Below are 25,164 nucleotides of genomic sequence, written 5' to 3'. Positions count from 1 at the left end.
CTTTCATATTTCAGCTGGCTTATCTGCATAACATAGATAATAATGTCTTACATAGATGTTGCAAAGCTGATGTGTGTAACGTGGTTTGAAATCCTCAGATAAAACAAGCTACAGAAATGCAAAAATATTATTGAATGTATTCTTGCAAACCACAAAAAATATTCTATATTACACAGTTGTTTGTAAAATATGTAAGAATCCTAGGCTTCTTCGCCTTCTACAGGTTTATATGTGGCCTCTTACTACCAATGGCAAATCCTAGATCAAGAGGTATGTTCTGATACTTATGGAGACACTCTTTAGAAACAATTACTGTGAAATTATTTTTGAAACCAATGTGATTTTCTGTATTTATTTGAATGTTCGGTATTGATCACCTGAAAATGCATAAGTTTAAAAAAACACAAGGTAGCAGCTTGCATCCAGACTTCCTGCTGATGTTTCCTTAATGGCTATAATAATGAAAAATCTATGTTGATATGTGATCCGGTCCCTTGACACCACTGAGGAAAGAGAACTTAAATACTTTGAAGGCTATTTCAAAAGCACAGGAAAAAGTTTGCTATATTCCGTTTTCCAATATACCTCATTGCAAAATTTTTATTTTTTTTTTCATGTAGACCTGTGCTGCCAGTGGTTTTCAGAACCCTACTCATCATTTGAAAGGGAATGCCCTATAAATAAAAAAGTGTTTACAGAAGGCACAAAAAGCCTGATTCCATCTCCTGGTTCCCTGTAGACATAAATGTCAGTGACTTCTTAGACAAATATAACAGATGAAGAAAAATCCAAATATTCCACAGCATTGTGACGGTGCTTAAACTTTACATTCATGAACAGATTTTAACTGGGTCCAGAGGGCCTAATTAGACTACCTGAAAAGTATTCAACGATTAAATTAATTTGAATCTAAATAGGAAAGATGAATGTTTGCTATAAAACCCCTACGATGGAGATGGAAACAAGAACTTAGGAACAATTTAGTAATAATAGGCATTGCTGGAGTCATCATCTCTCTCAACAGCTGATACTGAGTGGAAGAGAAGATGGCTCTGGAAGGGAGAAGAAAATGCAGTTTGGGATCCCTTTATATTGGGTGAGCGGCTGGACACACAAGGTGGGGAAGATGAACCAACCAAACCAACAAGATAAAAAGAATGTCTCTAATCAGATGTAAAGCAGCTGCAGACCACAAGAGTATCTCTGTGATGGGCCCAAAATGGTAAAAGCTGAATGAGTTAAGCCCATGATGACTGTAGAACAGAACATGTAACAAATGAAGCAATTATTTCAAGTAAACTTAAGAATCCCCCAAAACTGTTCTAGAAAATAGCTTTCCAAAAGACACTTAAACTCCTTGTCTTGCATTTCCATAGCAAGATTTTGGTAGCGGGGAGGCTACAGGGGTGGCTTCTGTGAGAAGCTGCTGGAAGCTTCCCCCATGTCTGACAGAGCCCATGCTGGCCAAGGCTGAGCCCATCAGTGACGGGTAGTGCCTCTGGGATAACATATTTAAGAAGGGGAAAAAAAACCCTAATCTGGGGCAGAACAGCAGCTGGAGAGGGTAGTGAGAACATGTGAAAGCAACAACTCTGTAGGCACCAGGGTCAGTGAAGAAGGAGGGGGAGGATGTGCTCCAGACATTGGAGCAGAGATTCCCCTGCAACCCATGGTGAAGACCATGGTGAGGCAGGCTGTCTGCCTGCAGTCCATGGAGGTTAATGGTGGAACAGATATCCACCTGCAGTCTGTGGAGGACCCCACACCAGAGCAGGTGGGTGTGTTCAAAGGAGGCTGTGACCCCATGGAAAGCTCACGCTGGAGCAAGCTCTTGGCAGGACCTGTGGCCCCATGGAGAGAGAAGCCCACGTTGGAGCAGGTTTGCTGGCAGGACTTATGACCCCGTGGGCGACTCATGCTGGAGCAGTCTGTGCCTGAAGGACTGCACCCCATGGAAGGGACCCACAGTGGAGGTTTGTGAAGAACTGTAGCCCGTGGGAAGGACTCATGCTGGAGAAATCATGGAGGACTGTCTCCCATTGGTGGGACCCCAGACAGGAGCAGGGGAAGAGTGTGAGGAGTCCTCCCCCTGAGGAGGAAGGAGCAGCAGAAACAACTTGTGATGAACTGACCACAATTCCGATTCCCTGTCACCCTGCACCACTTGGAGGGAGGAGGCAGAGAAAATCAGGAGTAAAGTTAAGCCTGGGAAGAAGGGAGTAGTTAGCGGAAGGTGTTTTACGGTTTGGTTTTATTCCTCATTACCCTACTCTGATTTGATTGGTAATGAATTAAATTAATTTTCCCCAGGTCGAGTCAGTTTTGCTTGTGACAGTAACAGCTGAGTGATCTCCCTGTCCTTATCTTGACCCACAAGCCTCTGGTTATATTTTCTCTCCCCTGTCCAGTTGAGGAGAGGGAGTGATAGACTGGCTTTGGTGGGCACCTGCCATCCATCCAGGGTCAAACCACCACACTCCTAAGCAAAATTCTTGCCTTTTTTTTTTTTTTTTTTTGTTATTTGTAATAAGAAGACACTTCTTTATTTTTCCAGACTTTTTTTAATGAGTACATGAGCTGGTTGCCCACAATTTGAGATCCAGTCTTACAGTCGTAGAGCAGACGGGGGGCTGGCCTTTATTTTAATAAGCCTGTATGAACACCTGCTGTAGTGTAAGAGCATTCTTTGCATCCATAGGTGACTTTAATTTGAAATTCATTACCTTGAAGAAAAAATAATTTTTTCAGCAAAACTGCTGTGTCCTTAATGAACTGTTAATTGCTTGACCACTTCAAAAATCTATTCAGTGTTCATAGGAAATATCATGAAAAACCTATGAGTGTAGGGCAACAGAGTCAACTCCAGCTGCCAATTATGGGACGCAAGACGAACTGCGGAAGCCACCCATTACTGCCTCACTCAGGCTTGAGTATGCAGAGGACATCTCCATCTCTTCCACAGATGAACAATAAATGTACTTGAGCTCTCCAGAATTTTTGCAGTTTAACAACAGAATCAATCTATCTGATGTTATTCTGTATTTCTTCTTAGGTAAGCAACAAAGGTTGATCTAAATCCTCCTCATCATCAATACCGAATGTAGGCACTGCAGCTCAATGTCCTATCAATATTGAGAAGTTTATAATTTTCAAGGTGGGAGTCCACCCAATCGGTCTTCACATTTAAAAGAAACATTTTCTATAGTCCAAAATAACAAGGTTACTTTTTATAGTTAATTTGCGGCTACATACAGAATCTGTACAACCGTGCAAAAAGCACAATTTCAGAATTCAGTTCACCTGAGGCACAGAAAGATATGCAAACGTATTTCCTGAAATTTTATGCTACCTCATAGGATAGCACACTTAATTTGACTAGTCTAAATTTTCAAATAACAATGAACTTGATCATTATTTCTTTGTACAAATATTTCAAGAAATTTGTGCATTTTGACCCAACACATGAAAACTAGATCCTGTGTCAAAGTTTCAAATTGCAGTATGTTTCCTCTTAACTCAGAATGACTGACTAAATTTCTTCAATATGTATTTAAATAATCCTTTCAGTTTGGAGTTGAAGACCATATTTCAGAGGACAGACCTTCTACTGTATAGATGTATTAATGCAGAAACATTTTTTGTATGTATGTACGTTTACTTCTACCGGCAAAGAAATGTACAAATCCATTTAGAATAATTTAAATTAAAGTATCACTAAATTATATATAAAATAGAATTATAGACTGGGCTTGGAAGTTTTCATGTATCATAAACCATCCCCTGTAGCGCTGCTCTGCAAGATAAGTGAGTTTAATCTTATAGATTATGACTTTGAAATGCATTTGTCCTTGTTCTGTTTATTTTAGACATGGCCTAAATTTCTTATGATGGAAGAATAATTAATCCTACTTTATATCTCTAGCTTCAAAGCAAACAGAATCAGGTGCACTTCATTTTTTTCATGGCTGGTAATCTTTCAAAAATCTTGACCTTCCATCATTATAAGAAACCAAGTTCTCTCCTACATATAACCTTTCTTTGCTTCTATTACTTGAAAAGGAAATTACTCTTTTTATACTTTTCTCCAAGATTTAGCTTTACATGCTAAGGCACAAATATAATTGCCCCTTTCAAGTCCCAAACTTACTACATTTCAGTAGTCCTATATAAATAAAAAGTATAGTATGTTTGAGGAAGAAATATTCAATATCAAGATAATAAATTAGATACTGATCAACATAAAAAATTACAGTTACTGATAACTTCATTAACAGTAAAATGAAACAGTTATGTTTTCTTTTCTTTTTCCTCTTACCTTTGTTTTACTGTCAAAACAGGTAAATCCCAGAGCAAAGTCAACTGTGAAACACAGGGTATCCCCTTGCCAACTGCACATATATGTTTTAGACTGGAAAAAAAAGTATGATTTTTGAGAGAACAACCATTATCATGATTTATCATATAAAAATAATATTTTATGCATTTTTTTGTGTTGGAAGACTCAGCTGGCAACACTGGTACTGCTTTATATTATTACATTTTAAAATTGTTCAAAACTACTGACTGTAAGTCAGTATTTCAAGTCACTCCTCTACAAAATAAATACCATATTCTTGGAAACTATCCCTTTACAAAATGTAACACAGAGCAAACAAACCCAAATTTGACTGTTTCAAAAGCTATCTGTTTACTTGATCTCTCAGTCTGATTTAAACTTTGCAGACAGTCTTTTATTTTGCAACATTTTTTTCATTTGTAAACTTGCATGACACGCCAGTGCAGCACTGTGTTAGTTAATGTTAGCTAATGTAACTTAATAGTAAGAACTAATAACTACCACTCATTAGTTAGCACTGACACTTGCTAGCCAGTGCTATATATACACTGACTCTTTGATCAATTTTCAGGTTAGAGAAAAGAAACCTGTTTTATTAACAAACCCCAGAAGTTCTGTTTAAACTTCTGAAGAAGCTTTACAGTAGGAAGTCAATCAACATTCCTCTTTACATGATTTTTAGTTTTTTAAGGCTAGCTAACTTGGATATATGACGGATTCTGAAAGCACACGAAAAAGCTTCTGCTGCTGATGTAATATGAAACAGCTTGATGACATTCACAGTTAATGGCAAAAAGCCTGTTGCCTTCAGCATGAGTAGAGATCAGATCCTGTCTTCAGCCTTTCCCCCCCTGACCTTACCAGCCATTTTTAAAATTATACCCTTGTGCCTTATAAAATTTTTTTTTGATTTTTTTGTTTTCTTCCCAGGGAGCATTACTTTGCTCTCACTGATATTTCACAAACTGTAAAGTTGCCTCATGCTTAGACGTTTGTTTACATGACGTTTTTGTATCTGGATAGCTCCTTTATATTAAAAAAAAAAATGGTCTTAACACAAGAATGGCCTAGAGGAGATTGAAAGCATTAATAAACTTGCTCAAGTTGAAAATTGTCCTTTTAATTGTTTTTTAAAGATTTTTTGTATAATCTAAATCTTCCACATTTAGTAATTGTAAAAGTTTCCTCATTCCATTATTAATAAAAAGATTTAGAGTTATACTAAAATAAGCATTTCTGAGTTACAGATATACATTTTATAAAGGCTATTGAAAGGGCTGGGAATGAAATTAATTTATTAGTACAGATTAGTACTATAATCAGCTCAACAATGACAGAGATGTATATTATTTCTGAATAAATTCTTTTGCTCACTGGTGTTCAAAGATCATATTATCTGGCATTTAAAAAGATTTCAGTGATTGATATTCAATTAGAACGACATTTAAATATCCCTACATTTTATTCAGTAATTATAAGGTGGCATTAAGCACCAGTCATCACTTATTCTCCATTATTTTCCAATTAAAAAGGTTATACTAGCTGAGCTCTGACTCAGCAAAGCAATTTTTAAAACATATTAAATTAGATTCCCCCAATGGGTAAACATCTAATTGCTCAGCCACAAATGGTGAATACTGAAATGAACTATGCACAAATAATTAGCCTGGCATATTTTACAAATATTCAGTATTCATAGTAAGAAAACATCATTTTATATTCTTTAAAGAATCAGGGTGGTCAGTTACCAACCTTGTCAGTCAGTATTCCTTTTCCTCATGTAAGCGCAACACAGAAAGATGACATAGCGTACATCCCTTTTAATGGAGTTTACTTTCATAACTCTAGTGCTGCTGTTCCTAACGCCACATCAAACTTACAGTTTCAAAAATTCAGTTGATGCCTGGCTACATTGTGGTTAATTATTGTCTCACATGAAGAAAATCCTCACTTTTGCTTTAACTACAGCATTCATATGCAATACATTAATTCATTCTGGACTCAGCTATGTTCTGTTGAGCAGGAATTCTAATGTTTTTGATCAGCCAAATGCAGAAATAAATACCAGTTTTGGATTCTAAATGAATACAAATTTGGCACATACATGATTTTGCTTGTTTATTTTCCAAAAAGCAATTGGAAAATAGACAATACCATTACACTTTACTGCTTAGACTACACATTTCCCCTGCTACTCTGTCAATTAATTTACAGATGTATGCACACACTTGCTCTAAGATAGTCTGTAAAGATTTATTACATGTAAGTGGGAACAAAGACCCTATTTCTCACTATACTCACATTATAGAATTCAACACATTTTCTAAAAAGAAAATATAAAACTAATGAGACAGCAAAGCATTTGGACAAGAACCATATCCATATCCATATGCATACAGTATACATACTGCACACTCTGTTCGTATCATTCAGTTACTCACTTTATGTTAAAATACATGCTATGTCTCTGTGTGGAAATAATATGCCATTAATACACTAAATGCTAAAATGTTAATAAAATGATGACTTTCATTAGAACAAGGAAGTATTTCCATTACAATTAAATTAACATTGTCTTATTAATCTAATGAGTATATTTTTTGGATATTGTTTTCCAGACACAAGCCATCCCTTTTACATGTAAAATAACACAACTGATGAGAACACAGTTTTATTTGTTCAGTAAAAACAGTACCTACTTCATATATTATAAAACAGCAATCACCATCTGGTTCTGGTCTCTTTCTCTGGAAGTATACTAGGAAGATGTTCTTTACTGTGAGGGTGGTGAGGCACTGGCACAGGTTGCCCAGAGAAGCTGTGGCTGCCCCCTCCCCAGCAGTGTTCAAGGGCAGGCTGGATGGGGCTTTGAGCAGCCTGGTCTAGTGGAAGGTGTCCCTGCCCATGGCAGGGGGGTGGAACTAGATGATCTTTGAGGTCCCTTCCAACCCAAACTGTTCTATGATAATACGATTCTATGATAGATAAAACCCAATAACATCAGTGCATGCATTTAGCATGTTTAATTTAGTGATTATTTGAAAATCTATTAAAGCTCTTATGCTGATCAAAATTAAGCGACTAAAAACCTTAAACAGAACAACTACAAATACCCCAAACTGAGCACTTTTCCCTATTAAAGGAGCTGTCTTTTCAACAGTCTAAGATCTTGCAAAGACTTAAGAAAGTGAGTTGTACACAGATGAGGAGGAGAGTGGAATTCTAATGGGCAAAATGTGTATGAAGTGATTTGTTTGTCATTCTCTATTAAACTGCAGGTCAACATAATAATTGAATTTAATTGTTAAGAGTTTTCCCTAGAAATCAATTAGAGGTCAACATTTCAATCATATTAACAGAAGACTCCAGGGTTGCCAATTTGAACTGATAAAATTTTAACAACATCCAAATATCACTGATACTTGTTTCTTCTTATTTCTGAGACCAAATCCCACCTCATATTACATTTAATATTTTTTTTTTACTCTTCCTATCTGTGTGGGCATCTGTAAAAAAATTGGAGGAAGTCTGTAGGACTTGGCAGAGGAACTTAAATGCCTGAAACAGAGAAGGTTGCGCTCTTTTATTTTAAATGATGTGCTCTTTTATCATGCATTACAAACAAAAAAAGATGCACACAGCATTTAAAATACAGTGAGGGTAAGGAAAAAAAATTATACCAACAACAGACCATTTGGAACACAGATTCTTGCATTAAGACTTTATACAGCAGCTTTTTACAAGCTATTAAATCATACAGGAGTGACAGGAGTAAAGTTTCTTAATGCATCCAATGTATTTACCAAAAGATAAGAGTTTGGTAAGAGCTTTAATACGGTAGTGGCTAGGTCAAGAATGAGCTTTTTTGAAAATCTCACTTTTAGCATAAGAAAACAGGTGAGTAGGATGTGTAGATGATGATAAGACCAACCAGCGTTGTTATGGTTGTACTGAGAAATGTATCTCAGCCCACATACAGAGAGTGTACTAGGAGGCATACAAAATTAAATCCCTTAATTCTGAAGACCGTCTGCAAAATCTTCTTCAACAGTCTTTTTGCATAGGCTTACTTGTGCTAAACAGAAGTGCTTTTTAAACTCTTTGAAATTCCAAACCAGTTGAATTAAAAATGCATATACTTTAGCTTTCTCATATGTTATAATTCTGATTGCTATTTTAGGATAAAATTTTTTATATTATATATCACCATTTTTTTTTAAGCAAAACTTGCAGAAAACATTTATAAAGTACATTAAAAGCATTCTTGCTCTGAATCCACATTACACATGAGAAAATGAAAGTACAATGAAATCTGACATTCATGAAAAGCATGAGTTTTCAGAAATTTCATCCACAACGACTTCCGAAGCTCAGGTGTATTTCTGTTCCAGATAACAGTGCAAAAGCATCAGTGAAATAATTTCTGTGAGAGTGAATGAATGAATACAGTCTTCACTTAAAAAATGCGGCAGATCCTTTCATTTGGCCATACTTTTAAGGAATTAATCATGACACAATTAAAAGGTTACAGAATTGTGATAATTATGGATAGCTGCAATTAAAATCACTTATTGAATCAAACCAGATCTGATAAAAAATCTTGTACATTGCTTCAAGATCTGCAGTTGTTGCAGTCAAAGGTACTGCATCTCAATGCCCTAAAATGACTCTTTTTTACATACTTGACTGGCTATTAGTACAGAAAAGTACACTCTCTTGTAAAAGATGGTGTTGTAATCTGATGATTTCAAGAAGACATTATAGTTGGGTTTTTTTTTTAAATGGCAATGCACATCTATGGTTCAGCATATGTGTACGCAAGAGACACACTGGCACTAAAAGTAAGATTTTTCAAAGGACTCATTATACTGGCTCATTATACTTTCACTGAACTTCAAAGAAAGCTTCTATTGATTTCAGTAGAATGGGTGCTAGCTCAGTACTTAGTGCTTTAGAAAATAACACCTGTGTTTACAATGTTCAATTGTTAAATGCTGGCTTTCTCAGGATACTGCTATCCTTGAAACTTTTGCCTTTAGGTCATCGATTACAATCTGAGCCACACTCATAAGTAAAATTCCTGCCATACAACAGCTGTTCTAAATGAAATAAATATCTATCCCATCAAATCTATTTGTAATGCTCATGACATTATAACAGCTAACTGCAAAAATGGTTTTCTTATTAAAGCTCTCATTGTTTTTTCAGAAAACTTTAGCATAACTGGGATTAAGCATTAAACCACCATCATAGAGAGACTAGGCCTACATGCACATATGGCCTGGAGCAAATGTTCCTCTGCAGGGAATTGTGTTTCTATAGGAAGACTGATAGGTCAACTAATTTCTCCTAAACCCTCGTAGGTTCAGCTATTACTTGGCAAGACGAGCAGATAATGCAGTCATGGATGCCTAGTCGTGGCCATAGCATTCTCTCTGCAATATAAACCTATGGCTAATGTAAATCTGACAGAAGAAAGATGACTTGCTACTTTTTCTGCTGAACAGGAAGACTAGGCCTTAAATTGATTGTAGGAAAAGGTAGTGAGAGAAATGGAGATAGGAGGACAGAATCAAAGGCCAGCAGCTTAGCAGTGGTCATCCTCTAGCAGCGAAATTTCAAAGTGCGTTTTTTCAGTCTTGGCTTATGTCAGGAAGAGACTGTGCTTCCTTATCTCTCTGCCTGAGTAACAGCTTTGTGGTTTTGTAGCAACTCATTTTTCCATAAAGAAAATCAAGATACAACAGTAACTTGAACGTTTAACAGATTTCTGCCCATAGACTGTCCCAAGTATATTTCCACATACCTGAGCAGATTCTCAGTAGCAATCATAGTAATCGCGCTGGTACCATTCATCTTAGTGGAACTCTCCTGGTTTATTTCAGCAAAGGCACTGACTTGTTTTTGTTATAGTTTGTTATTATATAATCAAGGTTTTTTCTTTTCTGGTGATCTATAAATTCTGGAATTTTTTGCATAAGTGTGAAAATTAATTAGAATCTAACAGCATTTCTAAAGATGATCAGTTAAATTGGAATTGTAATAAGCTTTCTGCACATAATGAAAACTATCTAAACCTTAATTGTGTAATTGAACTGAGTGCTTCTGGTAATAAAATGATAAATATCTTTTAATGATCCTGTAAATCTAACCTACTCTAACTGCTTTTTAATATCTCACCTGAATTGAAAGAGGATATTCACTTTGCTTATTTGTTTGTTTCAGAAATCAGTTCTGAAATTAGCGTATGGTGGTATTTCCATTTTTAAAGGAATTCCTATATATATAATTCTGTTTTGTATACACTTTGTAATCATCATGTAATATAAAATTAAGGTAGCATTGCCAACTAACATTTTTACATTTCAAGTGTATCATGTGGAGCTCAGAAGGATTATACTGTGATCAACCAATTCTGGTTTACTCATCCTCTCACAATTTTTATTCAGACTTATTCAGACTGCCTAATTCTTCTAGATTTATTTAGGTGGACTTCTTTTGCCCAGTCTCAGAGGGTGATTTAGACTACCATTTCTCAAGCAACAGTTAAGTCCAAAAGATGCCTAGAAACAATGAGTGTGCCTGTTTTGACCACAGAGCTACTGAGACAACCCAAGTCTTCTGAGCATCTCAGAAATCAGGCAGCCGGAACAGTTAGGTTAGCTGTGATAGGAAGATGAGTGGAAAGATATCTAATCTCTGCTCAAATCCCAGTGAGGACACAGTCCCCAAGATCTATTCTGATTACATCTAACTTGAGTTGTAGCAAGATCAATTCAAAATGTCAATGGAGAATGACTAGAAAACACCTTTTGTGCAATGTTCTTGGAAGGAGATGCAGGAACTAAACTTCTTTTAGGCTTCCTGGATCCAAACATCACCAACTCTTTTCTTCAGTTTTCTCTAAATCCAAAATCTTCATTTGGATTTGCACCTTTCACACTAAAAAATAGTTTCAGATGGGGCTAATTCCACACTTCCTTGCAGCCTGACCACCATACAGTGGGAATGCAAGGAATACACATCGCTGACGAGGACACATCACTGTTCACATTCTCAGTGGCTTGTCGAACACTCAACTTTAAGCATATATAAAGAAATGTTGCTACAATATGCATTGATGTTTGGTGGCAAAAAAAATGTTTAGAAGCCGTTTGAACTTCTGCGTAAAGGAATTTCTCCAGGTGGCTCCTAATTTTGAAATCATGAGGAGTTTATTGTTATCTCCAGTGGACTGACAATAAAAGCCCAAATACCTAAATTAAGTTTGGCTCTTCGTGGAGCTGGTCAAAATAGGGAGCTTTTAATCCATTTAATTTGGTGAAAACGTAGGATTTTAAAATGTCAGAGCAGTTTTGTGCAGTTCTTTCTTTTCGATCTCTCATTGTTATAAGTGATCTTACATATCATAGATGCACGTAGGTGATCCGAAATATAAGCATAACTTTTCATATTATAAACTGATTATTACTTGTGACAGCTTAGGAAGTAGTGCATATGCATACAGTCACTACTATATTGACATTTCATAGAATATAGTCAACTGAACTCTTTCAAAGGCAAATTATAATAAAATACTGCTTTCCTGGAGAGGTTAGCAACTTCTCTATGTTTTCAATTAGTTCTATTGAACCTTTTCAGAGGATTTTGAAGAGGAATATGCATATAAAATTAAGTAACGGTCCAGAACAAACAGCAAGCAGTCGCAGGAATGAGGAGATCGCATAGATTATTTCCTGAGCTGCAGAGGTGGGATGATAGGGAAGCATTACATGGATAACTTTTATAAAGAAAACTTTAAAAACATAAATCTTTACTAGAAATACTAAAGGTGAAAACCAAAAGCTGTCAACAGTATGGATTCTGAAAGGATTTGTACAATAAACTATGTATGTTTCATGAAAAGCAACTTCATCTTTCTTAGATGAGAATATTATGAATGGGTTAGAAATTAATTAAAACTGATGTGGTAAAATCTATGACAAGATATTACAAGGAAATTAAAGAGATGAATAGAAGAGAGGATATCAAAAAGTATCCAGGACTAGACACTTAATCAGAGGTAGTCCGTCAAGCAAAAAGGGAAAGAGGATTATAAATTGAGGAAACGATACTGTGTAAACCTCTTCTTCAAAATAATTACATGATTGTTTTGTTTTGTTTTGTTTTAATCATCAATAACATGGTTGTAGACTCCTCAGGCATTTCATACAGATCATACCGAAGACCACAGAGTGTATAGAGGGAAATGGTAAAGTCTGGAACAGGAAGATGATGAACTAAGGTTACTGTAAGGTATGTTACCCTCGTGCCTGTCATCTTTTGTAAGTATGGAACACTTCTCAAGCTCATAGGTGAAAACAAAGATTGGTTGGACCGACCAATATGGAAAAGGAATTAATTGTTGCTTACAGAACAGAAAAAGAATATATTAATTGTATTTCTTTTAACTATTGTTTCTTTTCCTAGGAGTTTTAATCATGGTGTTTTAGCAGCACAATATTTGTGGAAAGAAAATTGAAAGCTTCATATAGGAATCCTATAGAAACAAAGCTCCAGGTCTGCATGCACAATTACTCCCAATAATTATTTTTGCATTTATGCAGGAACAGACAATAATCAGCAAGCAATTCTGTGCCACAATGAGCCAGTCTGGTTTACGTGTGCAGCATCAAGAATCTCACTAAAGAGAATGGTTTGTTGTTAACTCTTAGGAAAATAAGTAAATGTTAAAAATGCATATAAAACATCCACAGAAGCAGATACATGTTAACTGAAATATAAAGAGGGAAAACATATGATAATTGCATTGTACATTTATGTTCATTATAAACTGGTTTTGGATTTCCCATAATGTTCAAACGACATGGATTTAAGTGAAATATTATTACGACATTCATGATTTTTTTTTGTATTTTATTTTTTAATGTATATTATTCACAATAGGAATTTGTATCATTCCAGGAACATGAATTTTACTGCTAACATTTCTCTTAGCACAATACATTCATATCCCTGCCCTCTACAAATATATATTACATTTTTATTTCCAGGGTTTATTTATCTGTCAAGATCAGTCATTGAGTTACGGAACAAAATAGAAAGAAGTTGCTAGAAGTACTTATTTTTAAGCACAGAAAATAACCATGCAGCAAAACTCCTTGATTATTCTGTTATGATTGAGTGGAGTCCAACATCTGACCTATTTTGTAATTTTTGCAGTAACTCTTATTAAACTTTTTTTGTCCAGGGAAAAGTTATTCAGCTGTATAAGGACTGGAAAGAGCTTGCAACATCTGCATCACAGCTGGAAGCATGAGGGGAAAAGTTTCTTTTGTGTTTAGAAGTTGCTAGATAAATGAGGTGAGTATGTAACCATGTCTTTTCACTGTACACCAGCTGCAGGTATTTTAGAGACACTGCAGTAGGTGACTTTCCCCCTGCATGTTTTTTTCAGTCTCCTGAGAGCTCTTCCATCTTGTGAAGCAGATTCTTCATGTCTTCTGACATCCAAGTAACAAGTACCAAGTTTCAAGATGACAAAACAGTCCAACTTTTCTCAGCTGACAGTGAAATGCATTACTGTCACTCTTTCCAGTGCCCACTACCATATAGTATTCCCATATCCTCCTCTATCCTCCTGTTGAACAAGATGGAAGACCTCCAAAATCCAAATCAACCTATTGAAGTGTTTCTGCATTAATTTAACAATCATATCCAAGACTCAGATGAGTCAAGAAAATTTCCTTTGGAAATAATAGTTTGAGAACAGGGAAGAATGCTGAGAATAACTAAAAAAGACGATGCTGAAAAAACACGGAATAAAGCCCATAGTACTGATAAGACTACCCTGAAGGGTCAAAGAATTAGTAAGAGATATGGAAAATGTGCTAGCCTTTTATTTTTGAAGATTGTCTACACCGCAAAAAAATTAAAGAAAAATTACTTTTTATCTGAGCATCATTAATTAGTCTTGCATTGTTCAGGATGTTCCAGGTGAGACAGAGAGGCTTGCTGGGATTTGCAGGAGACGATTAAACTTCTAGTTATGATTGAGAGGACTTCACTTCCTCCATTGCAATACCGACTTTTATTACCAACCTCATGGAAATAATTTTTAACAGCACTTTTTCTGTGTTTCAACTTCCTGCCCTACTTCTATTGCATTTTTAATGCCCCCATCTGTCCAAATTATGCCATCAGAGACTACAATATTCTTTATAGGAAGAAAGTATAGATATTTCTAGCACATGGATTTAACATAAGTTTGTTTGCTGTCTTTGTAAATAGATTAATTTCATCAGGGCCACTGAATTCCAGAGTTTCTTGGTAGACTCCTTCTTGTAAGCATTTGCAGCTTGAAATGTGGCTTTAAGACAGCTGAAAGCGGAATGTTAATTGTGAGGGTTTTCTTCCTGCTTTATTGCACTCTTTCTGTCATTCAGTGCTGCTGAATGCTGAACACACCATTGCACCTTAAACTTCTTTTCACAAACTGTGTAAGCACAGAATCTTCTCAGAAATACAACTCTTCTCATGGAAACACCAAACACAAAGAACACATACAGGATAAGGTTAACAACTCTGTCAAAGACAAGATCCTAATGACCCTCAACAGCAAACAGAACCAAGCCACATTTAAATAAGAAAGACTGAAATGACACAGTGCAACCCAACATCTGCCATGAATCTTGCCCAGTCATTTATGAATAAATATGAATCTCCAACTGCAATTATTGTCCTTCTCCAAAAGAAATAATTTTTATGGATAAAGAATTTTAATCTACTAGTGACAACCTTCAATTTTCTGGATACTGAACTAAGAGTTCTTTTTCTATGGCTTGAAATAATCTATGTAATGTTAAGCTGCACCTCATTCATGCTGCTCTTGATATCCTTCTGAAAAGAAGGGAATTCAAAGCAGCATTTACATTTTGAAGGAAGAAAGTAAATAGTGGAGTCAAAAGATTTTTCACTGCTGGAGACCGGCCGCAGCACTTTGCATCCTGCTGACAGAGTGGTTTACAACAAACTTGAATGTATGCAACTGAGGAGAGAAAATTAAGATATGGGAACACCCATACGGAGACTTAAGCACTGTAATTGGGATTTTAATTGAATGCCTCTCGTGGAGGTTCCAGATAGGTTTAACCACAGCTGGAAGAAACATGTATTTTGTGTGATATGGGTCTAGAGGATTGTTTGACTCAAATGATAAAAGATCATTCTACAAGGAAAGAATCATTCCTTAATTTTAAGACTATTAGGATGTAAAAGAACAATAAATTTTAAGATTGAACAATAAATACTTCAGAAATTGAACAGAACCAGCTAATCTCCACCCTTGTTATACTTAATTTTAATTATATATTATCAGCTTTTTATATAGATAATATAAAGGACAATTGAAAGGTTGGTCAGTCGTACCATAATTTCTTAAAGAGTTCATATGAGAAAATACTTTATGCATACTTTATGCATACTCAATGTGCATATTAATCCCTCCCTGATGCCCAGGAATTTTTCAGAAAGAATGAATTATTTTTTTTTCTGAAGAACAGCATTCCTTCTCAGAAGTGCAGGAGCAACAGCATCTCCATTACAAAATCTTTTTTGTTACCCAATCAGTCTGAGGAGACAATTGAAAGGGGTCTGACCAAGCACCTGCAAACTTTGTTAGAACAATCTCAGAGATTTGGAAATTTAGAAAAGCTGACTCAACACCTGTACTAGGACTCCTGCTCCCTCCAAGCTGTGCTAATGCAATTCTGTGATCCAGTGCTCTTGCTATTGCAAACATCTTTAGGTGGTCCCTGCAAACCCAAACATACCAGGTCAAGCTTGCATTTGTGCTAAACTGTGTAAATACGTTTTTAACTGAAGAAGGCCTATACTTTTAATGCATATATTCCCATACCACTGGTCCAGTTCACTTGGGAGTATGGATCTAGATGTTCAGATATTTATATATAACAGTAAAGAGGTGCTTTAAGTTACAATTTATATAAAAATTAATTTATCTACTCTGTCTTCATACCACAAAATATCTCCTTTAGAATAAAGTATCTGCTTAGTCACCACAATGTTAATAGACACCGACATTTAAACAATTATACCAGGAATCTTGATTTTAGATTTAAAATCACCTAATGGGAGGTGCACCCTTAGATCTGAGAAAATAGTTGACTTGAGAGAATTTTACTAGCCAGTAGGAAACAATAATCTGCTGTTTAATTTTGAGAATTTAAGACTATCACAATGAGTCTTCAAAATCTTCCAATGTTAACAACAACAACCCAAATCTACAACTAACAATGTAATAGTAAAATATTTCTTTGTTGAAAAGAGAACCATTATGTAAAACAATATATTTACCTTATTTCAGTGGAAAATAGGGTTTCTGGGATAAAATGTTCAAGGTGGGCTAAATAATCTCCACAGAAATTGTTTTCCAGTGGTAAAATGTATTAATTTCCAGTTTGTTATAATCAAGGTCAACTTAAGACATTTCTACTTCCAATTTTCAAACTGTTGTAACATGGTCACAGACTGTTATTACATAGTCATTGACATACACACAAACATTGTTGTGATGATGAAGCTTTCAGAAGCCTTTGGTGTATTAAAATTACTCAGATCCTCAGTCATGGAGCACATCAATCTGATGCAGTTATTAAACGTACAAATGACCTAAAAAATTGTTATAATTACTTTACTGATGAAATGGCTCCAGGTTTTAAATTATTCATTACTTACCCCTGTTCTTTGAACTTCCAAGAAAATTGCTCTTTGAAATGATTTTTCCCACACTGCCAACTCACTGCCCAGCTCTACATTGAAATAATGGCTCTTGCCATGTCCAACCATAACACTGAAACAATATGGCCTCTGGTCTTCAAGATCAAAATCCTGATGAATACCTAAATACAAGTTTGCTTGTAGCCAGCAATCGTCAGCAAGCCAGAGCTGAAAGACATATTTCAGTATGTGATTCTTCATCTAGCAAAACCAAACAGTTAAAGCAACATTGTTTTCTGTAAGTGATGGGTACTTGTTGAGGGGATATGTTATGCATTATGTTAATAATTACCTTGAAGAAATGTTCTGAGAATTAAGTAATAATTCTAAAGACAACTTCTCTCTTTGCCTCTTATTCTCTTTACCCTGGATCATGTAATCCAAGCTACTTCTGCAGTTCTAAAATATTGTCAGTTACCAAAGCAATGCATACAGAATTTAAAAGGAGTTTGTAGCAATATATTGTTTACAGTGAAAAAGAAGGAAAAAGCTGAATTGTGTGATTACAATTCAAGACCTGTGTAGCATCTTTACAGGAGAATGTAACTACTCCATTCTAATTGTGTACCAATATGCTGACCGCCAAGGAATTTATCAAGAACCCAAGGGCTAATTCTGGGAAAGACAACGTGAGCTTTCAAATGTCCCCTAATAGCTGCCAATCCTGCTCTGCAACTACAAGGGGAGTGAGGTGAGATCTGCCATCACCTTCAAGAATAAGAGAAATTTCACTTAGTCTTTCATAATAAAAAATATCCCTGTAACAGAATGAAAACAAACTCTTACAAGAAACTTCCCTAATCTTCCAAGACTTTATTGATTAGCATAAATATAGAGAAACAGAAAACTAAATACAAAAGCTACTGCTTATACATCTGAGTATTCACTGACTGAATTCCCAAATAACACATTTTTTAAAATTTCTATTTATCAGATAGGGCCCTTTCCTATCTCCATTTCTCTATGACAGCATGGGGCAGAAAAGATTGAAAGAACAAAAAAAGTAACTTGCAAAGGGAATGTTATTTCCTGCAAACATAATTTTCTTTCTCTATCACTCCAAATTAAGTTTAAGGAGACGTAACTCTGGTCAAGCAGACCTGAGGTAAAAGCAGTCATGTTTGACTGGACATAGGTGGCTTTGAAAAGACTACAATGCAGCTTTGTAGTGGCACCCGAGTCCTAGAATCCTGTAGTCAGCATAAGCCTCATGAAGATTTAGAATTTAGTTTTCCAGAACCTCTAATAGTCCATCATAGCCTCCTATTGAGGCTACAATTGAAACTCCATGCACACGAAAACAAACAAACAACTGGAATCTGAGCATCCTAATGTAATGTAAAATATTCTGCTATTTTGCATGTCAGATATTTCTGATATCTGACATGCAAAATAAATACTTAAATGTTCAGGGTCTTGTGTCCCTCCTGTTCTAGATGTACACACAACCACCTACGCAGGGGAGCAGTGCAGATCCATTTTTTAGTACAGAAAGGCAGTGGAAACAAATGGTCTGCTAGCACACCCTCATCTGTGCACTGCTCTCATATTCATAAATAGGATCGAAATACTCAGATGGGAACAGAATATTTTGCTTGTGGTGGTGTATTACTGAATAACATAAAGCTGGCAAATGTACACTTATGCGATTAACTCAAGTCCAGCCTGTTAAGCCACGGACGTTTTGTGGGGCACCTCAGAAGCAGCACATAATGCCACCATGGTACACAGCACTATGTTGTCAAAAATGGCCCTGCAGCTATCCAAGGGGAGAACAGACCTAAGGAAGTTCAAAGTTATTTTACAACGCTCCTTTGGACTGTTGAAAAGGAAGTTGAACAAAATGCCTGCATACATGTGTTGGTGTTCAGCGGCTATAGAGTGACAGGTATTATTACACCTATATCTGCTTCAAGACTTAGTGCTGCTCATCCTGGCATTGCACACTTCTATATTAATATTTTTTACTTTGTATGTGAAAATGTGATGTGTGAAAATATCAGACAACGAAAGAAAAGAAAATGGTTTTAAGACAGATGGCTTTTAAAAACGTATCTAATAATCTCACCCCTGAAAAAAACAGGTTCGAAGTAACAGTTCCAGTAAATATGGAGCATGAGGCAAGAAAGTATACTATGGAGTACAGGAAGAAACACATGCAATACAAGAGATTACATTTTCAGTCATCTGTTTGTTACTACTAAATATGCAAGTGCATGACAGATATATATGAATTTTAATTCACATATTTGCACACGCATGTTTGTGTATGCAAGTGTGTATATATCCATTATGTATACACACACAAATCCAAAACATAGCAAATATTTTGTTTTTAAATGTAATTTCCACTGGTTTCTTGATTTCCATGTTTAACTCTTGTGTCATAATAAACATAGACGGCAAGTTTACAATCACGTAATAAGTGCACCTCTCCTTAAAATCCATCTTTTGTGAGAAGATACCATAGCACTCTCCACCACAGCTTTGCACTAGTTCTAACCAGCTTCTGAAAATCCTTAAGAATTCTCTGCCCAAATGGCAGTTTTTACAACATAAACTCCATCTTTCAGTCTGTGATGTAGAAACCTTAATCTCTTAAGATTTTTTTCCTGTCTTTTTTGGATTTGCTCAGTTTGCCTCATTGTCATTTATACCAAAGAATCAACAGAAAAGAGGTTAAAGATTTGAGTTTGAGCTTTTGCACTTTAGCTAATGTATTCATGAAGACTGGCAATTAAACATTCATTTATTAAAATGTCAAGAACATTAGAGTTGAATCCTGGGTAGTTTATTTCCCACTTCTTTTCTTAATGAAAAAGTATCATGGAATTTGCTTTCAGGATAGATTATCCTTGAAATTACCAAGATATTCAAGGAAGGACTGAGTTTCAAAATCAGTAGTAACATTTACAGGAGGAAAAAAATGATAATAATTGAAAAAATTTTAAAATTATTAAGGAGACTGAATAAATAATCTGGTACAGAACCTCTGCTCTTTGCTGCTGTCTCGATGATGGGCAGGACCCGAAGTTGCCCATGTGTACCCAGCTGGAGACATGATCACACTGAAATGGTGCTATGCCTACAAGAACATGGCTGTGCTCCTGCAGCCTGCACTCAAGTCCCAACCTCCAGGACTGATTTTTTCCTGGCATGGCACTGACCAAGACCCTTCCCTCTCCCCACTTCTGCCAGAGAAGGGAATCTTCTTCCCCTGCCCAGTGACAGCAGGCTTACAACAGAGAAAAAACAGGCAGTGATGGGCTGCAAAATTGGCAGCTGACATCAGGAGAAACTCTTCTAGCAGACAGTTAACGGGACGGACAGCTCTGTAAAACGCAGATGTCAGCTCATATTTGAGAGATATGTTTTCTAGATTTCTATCAAATTCCTTGTGCTCCTTACTCTGTTGGTTGTACCTACATCATGTTCATCTTTTTTTTTTTTTTTTTTTTTTTTTTTTTTTTTAATCACAGTCAACAAAATTGGTGTAGGAAACATGCTCCTGCTGTTGAAAGTCAGTTTGGGACAGACAAGTTGTTTGAGTAGTCAGGGCATGGAAACTTCCTGCCACGACATTCTTTGAAGAATTTGGTCATTTAGTTCTACAGAGAATTCCCCTCTATGCTGAACAGGGCTGTAAAGGGGAATGGATTGTTATTGTCAGGTCTATGAATTCTTTTCTTTTTTTTTTTTTTTCCACTTTTCCTTCTGTACATTGTCCTGAATAACTGTGCTGCATTAGGAAAAAAAAAACAAACCGAAACTTAAACAGTTGTCCAGCACAATGTAAAGTTGATATCTGTCCAGATAACAACAACCTTGCTTCTCCACAACATTTGTAGATGGTCAAAGGAGGAACAGCAGAGAGGACAGCAACTGGTGAGAATTAAAGTTGATTTATAATTTTCCAATGAAACAGAATTTTATCTCAAAAGACTGATCTTTTTGGGTTTTGTTTTTGGTTTTTTTTTTTTTTTTTCTCATAATATGTTTGTTTTTACTCTCTTAGGCAAGTAGGCTCTCATCTAGCCTTATCTCACCTGCCAAGCAGTTTTTGATTATCTAGCAGAGAGCTAAAGTAATCTGATGAAATTTATTAGAGAATAGCTTCTGTAAGTCAATTACTTAATCAGTCTGCTAAGGTTTTAAAAAAAATCCTTGCCTGGGACAAGCTAAACAGAAAACATGACACTGTCTCTAGGTGGTGGAAAAAAATGAAGAATTCTGTGGTACACAAATGAACCATGTTGCCCTTTGTAAGGTAAAACCTACTATAATATTTGCAAATTACACGTGACCCAAAAAGGACATAATTTTATACTTCTAATTACGGAAATTAAACTATCTTTATACAGACCAGGAATTATAGCAAAAGCATTCTTCACATTCACTTAAAAATCTGACCCACTAAGAAAAAACCAATATCCAGCTTCATTATGCTCAGCTATGTGTCTCACCTATATTTCACAAAACCAGCTCTAATACTGAAAATTTTGTTCAATATGGAAGCATTTTAGTAACTTACTCACTTGGTGTTTAATACATTTTCCGTATTCTCTTATACTTGCATAGCTAATACACTAGCAATTACAAATAGTTTATTTTAACAGATTGAGCGTACCATTAAAAGGACAAGGCAAGATTTCTTTATATATATCATTGTAATCATTAGGAAACCTACCTTGTGAATTTTAAATAGAACCTCACAGAGGTTATAGATTTTTTCAGCTCGTACCCAGTCTAGTGTGCTTACCTATAATATCAAAAAGATATATTAATAACTCATTCTTTATTCTAAAAATATGTACAGATGAAAAAAAGTAAAAATGTTCCACCCACCATTATGGGTGGTGTGAATATAAATATAGGCACATTACTACATTTAATATCCAGCATTTAGAAAAGACTGTCAAATAACATTAGATTTTTACAGAAACAGCATCGACAGGAGTCTTAATATAAGTAAAAGGTATTAAATAATTTCATTGATTTTTTTCCCCACATTATTACTACAGTATGATGGAAACCTCTTTGTAATCTCGGTGGTGAGCTACATAAGCATATTTATTTTCCAATATGCTAGCACAGAGAACCCAGTCTTAAACCCAGAGTCATTCAGCTTCATGTCTCAATTTAAAAAAAATCTTGCAATCAACAGACCAAGATGTGGTCCTAAATTCAGGCTTGAATACTTTAATATTTTAAGATTTATACTAAAACCTGAAAAGCACTATGTGACTGCAATATTTGAAATTAAGAAAAATGTCAACAGTGTGCTTAATAATGAATATGAAAAAGACATATTTTTTGTTTTCCTTTGATTTTATTACTCAATCCCTTTGACACGACAAGCTGTTAAAATTTGATGGTTAGAAAGATATTTGAAGTTTCTCCCTAAATTCCAGTTCATGATATAAAGCGATAATCTGTTTTCTTTTAAAACCAGTACATAGCCTGTGTAGTTCAGGAAAAAAAAAAAGAACCTACACATAGGGAAAATACAAGGGGAATACCCATTATTTCGCTTATATAACTTAGAGCAAAATCCTGGTTGTTGGTGAATGCACGGGAATGGCTGCACAGATATATGAAGAATCTGACTAAATTGTAACTCCAAGGCATTTAGCACATGGAAATAAATGTGACTCTAACAGCAACTTGGTTACTTTAAAATACTAGGGCAGATGCAGCTTTGGCGTGTTCCTGCCCTCCTCCCAAAATGAAGAAAGCAGAAAAATTAAATTAAGTTTTTTTAGGTAAAGCAAAATTTGGCTGTAAATCATCTGGCTTCTGTGGATGAAACTTAACTAGGAAAGAAATATGAAATTCAACAACAGATTCTTTTCCTACATATTCACAGTAGTACATAGTTCACCTATAACAATCAATCTTGTTCCTGACGTTTTGCATAAAGATCAACATGAGTTTTTAAAATTTATTTTTAAATTGAATTTCCAGGTCTTCATAAATTCTAAACAGTTAAGCAAAAAGGTAATAAAATGGGAAACTCCAAACCACTACAGCACTTAGGACCAGACCGATACGACTTCTACTAGTTATTAAACATTATTTCAGAGTGCTGTTGGAGAAGTAAGGTGAACTTGGTGTTACTTTCTTTCTAATCTCATATACTCTTATGTCCACTCCAATGAACATCATTATCAAGTAGATGTCACAGCTATGTGTTTCAAAGCAGTGTTTCAGAATTTACCTGAATTCTTTCTTAATGTGGAAAGCATCCCACCTAAATGTAGACATCAGAAGTATCTAATCTTAACAACCTAATCTAATTCTTAATTATCTAATCTTAATTTCAACATATTAGGAAAGAAGAAAAAAAGAAAAAAGAAAGAAAGGCAGTGCTTTCTCCCCATTTCTCTAACTTTAGATTAGATCTTAGATCTTTAACTTTGAGATGACTAAGCTTAGATGAGATGAATCACCTATTGCAAATGGGACTGAAGATCTCTAGAACAGGAAGTTCTATCACTACATCTTTTCAGAATATAAAGGGACTCATATTCTAAGGTTCTCCGTTTGACAGTTTCTATATTTTAACAATCAAATGACAAACATCACTTGAATACAATGCATGCAGCAGAATATGTAAAAGCATGTTATATACTTTCTCCTTCTGTTTCATTATGAGCAATTTCATATCATAAATTAAAGCTTGGAACATTATGTATAGCTAACTTTAAAAGTACTTAGTACTACTTCAAAGGAATTTTGTCAAATTTAAATCTATTGTTAGATGTTTTAGAAAATTAATTGAAAGCAATTTTAGATATTATACTTGTCCTCCCATCACTTCATAAAATGCTGCAATTTTTAGAGTCATACATTTGTAATTTTTAGTTTTCTGCTACTCTTTTCCTTCTAGTAAGGTCCATTCAATATTTTTTGAGTTTTGCTTTTTAATTATTGCTATGAGTAAGCAAAAATACAAGTTTAGAAACAACTAAAACTGAGGAATTATAAAGCTGACTCATAAAGAAATATTATATATTTAAACATGTTCACACAGAGCAAGTACTGCAGGTCTTTGCTTAATCTTATTTACGGGGGAATATGTTTTACTGTGATGGCTGTTTTGAAAATAAAATATTAAATAATACAAGTTTTGGTCCATTACTGTTGATCCTCAAAAGGGATTTTCATGCTTCTTGCAAAATCAGGTTTACAGACTAGAATGGTGGCTAGTTCATTATTTGGTCTTGAATTTCTAGAAGGGAAAGAGTCTTTTCAATCTCAGTTAAAAGCTGGAGAATCCTTCATTCCTATTAGAGGCTAGACAAGATATAAAAGCATAAGCACCGATTTAATCTGCTGTTTATGAAACTGAATTTAGTGACACAGGCTATAACCTAAAAGCTGTTGAGACATGACTGAACTTTTATTTGCTCATATAATTTGTTTTGATTCCTGAAGACTAATTTAAACTGTTGGGGATCTTTGCTGCTATTAATGATACTATCATGGACGATGGTGACACTGCTGTGTCATTAAATTCACTCAGAATTCTTCAGCCTTTTGCCCATTATCCTGTGCATCTCTTTGATCCTTTGCCTCTCTGTAATCTCTTAAGACTTTTTCAGCAGAGATAGCTAGTGATGATGGTAACTGTTAGCAGCTATATAAGCCAAGATTTTCTTTTACAGTATATGTCAGAGAAAGGCTACCATACTTAAAGTCAAGAATGAAACAGTCTGAGTATCAGTGTGCAAAGTCATTAGGAGAACACAAAGGGCATGCTGAGCAGGATTTTAAGGAGGGGAAACAAACATATGGCAAAGGGATACTAGAATCCAAAGAGACAGATGATATTATTTATAGTTTTCCCAGAACTATCATGGTATGTCTAAGTTTAAAAGGTTATTGTTATAGACTGCATTGCTTTTATAAAAATTTAAAAATGATCATATACTTCTAGTCAATGAGAAAAGCTGGAAAGAATCAGAAAAGTTCACAAAAAGTGCAATATCCTTCATTTGCTTTAAAGGATATTTCAGTTTATTGCAGGC

The 25,164-nt window shown here is 35.3% G+C and overlaps 1 protein-coding gene across 2 annotated transcripts in view; it reads right to left on the bottom strand.

Moving 5' to 3' along the window:
* The window catches only part of SNTG2 (syntrophin gamma 2), a 290,926-nt gene that overhangs the window by 12,394 nt on the left and 253,368 nt on the right, over positions 1-25,164 (bottom strand). Inside the window, exons 13-15 of one of the 2 annotated variants that reach the window (XM_086461540.1) lie at positions 21,822-21,893; positions 17,093-17,302; positions 4,316-4,408 (exon numbers count right to left, since the gene is read on the bottom strand). In XM_086461540.1, the coding sequence (XP_086317666.1) occupies positions 4,316-4,408; positions 17,093-17,302; positions 21,822-21,893 (375 nt within the window). Of the gene's footprint in view, positions 1-4,315; positions 4,409-17,092; positions 17,336-21,821; positions 21,894-25,164 lie in introns of both variants that reach the window. The other variant, XM_086461539.1, reaches the window with a different exon arrangement.

The sequence above is a fragment of the Leptosomus discolor genome, chromosome 2, assembly GCF_034619465.1.
Source record: "Leptosomus discolor isolate bLepDis1 chromosome 2, bLepDis1.hap2, whole genome shotgun sequence".
NCBI lineage: Eukaryota > Metazoa > Chordata > Aves > Leptosomiformes > Leptosomidae > Leptosomus > Leptosomus discolor.
This window is presented reverse-complemented; position numbering and strand designations above follow the sequence as displayed.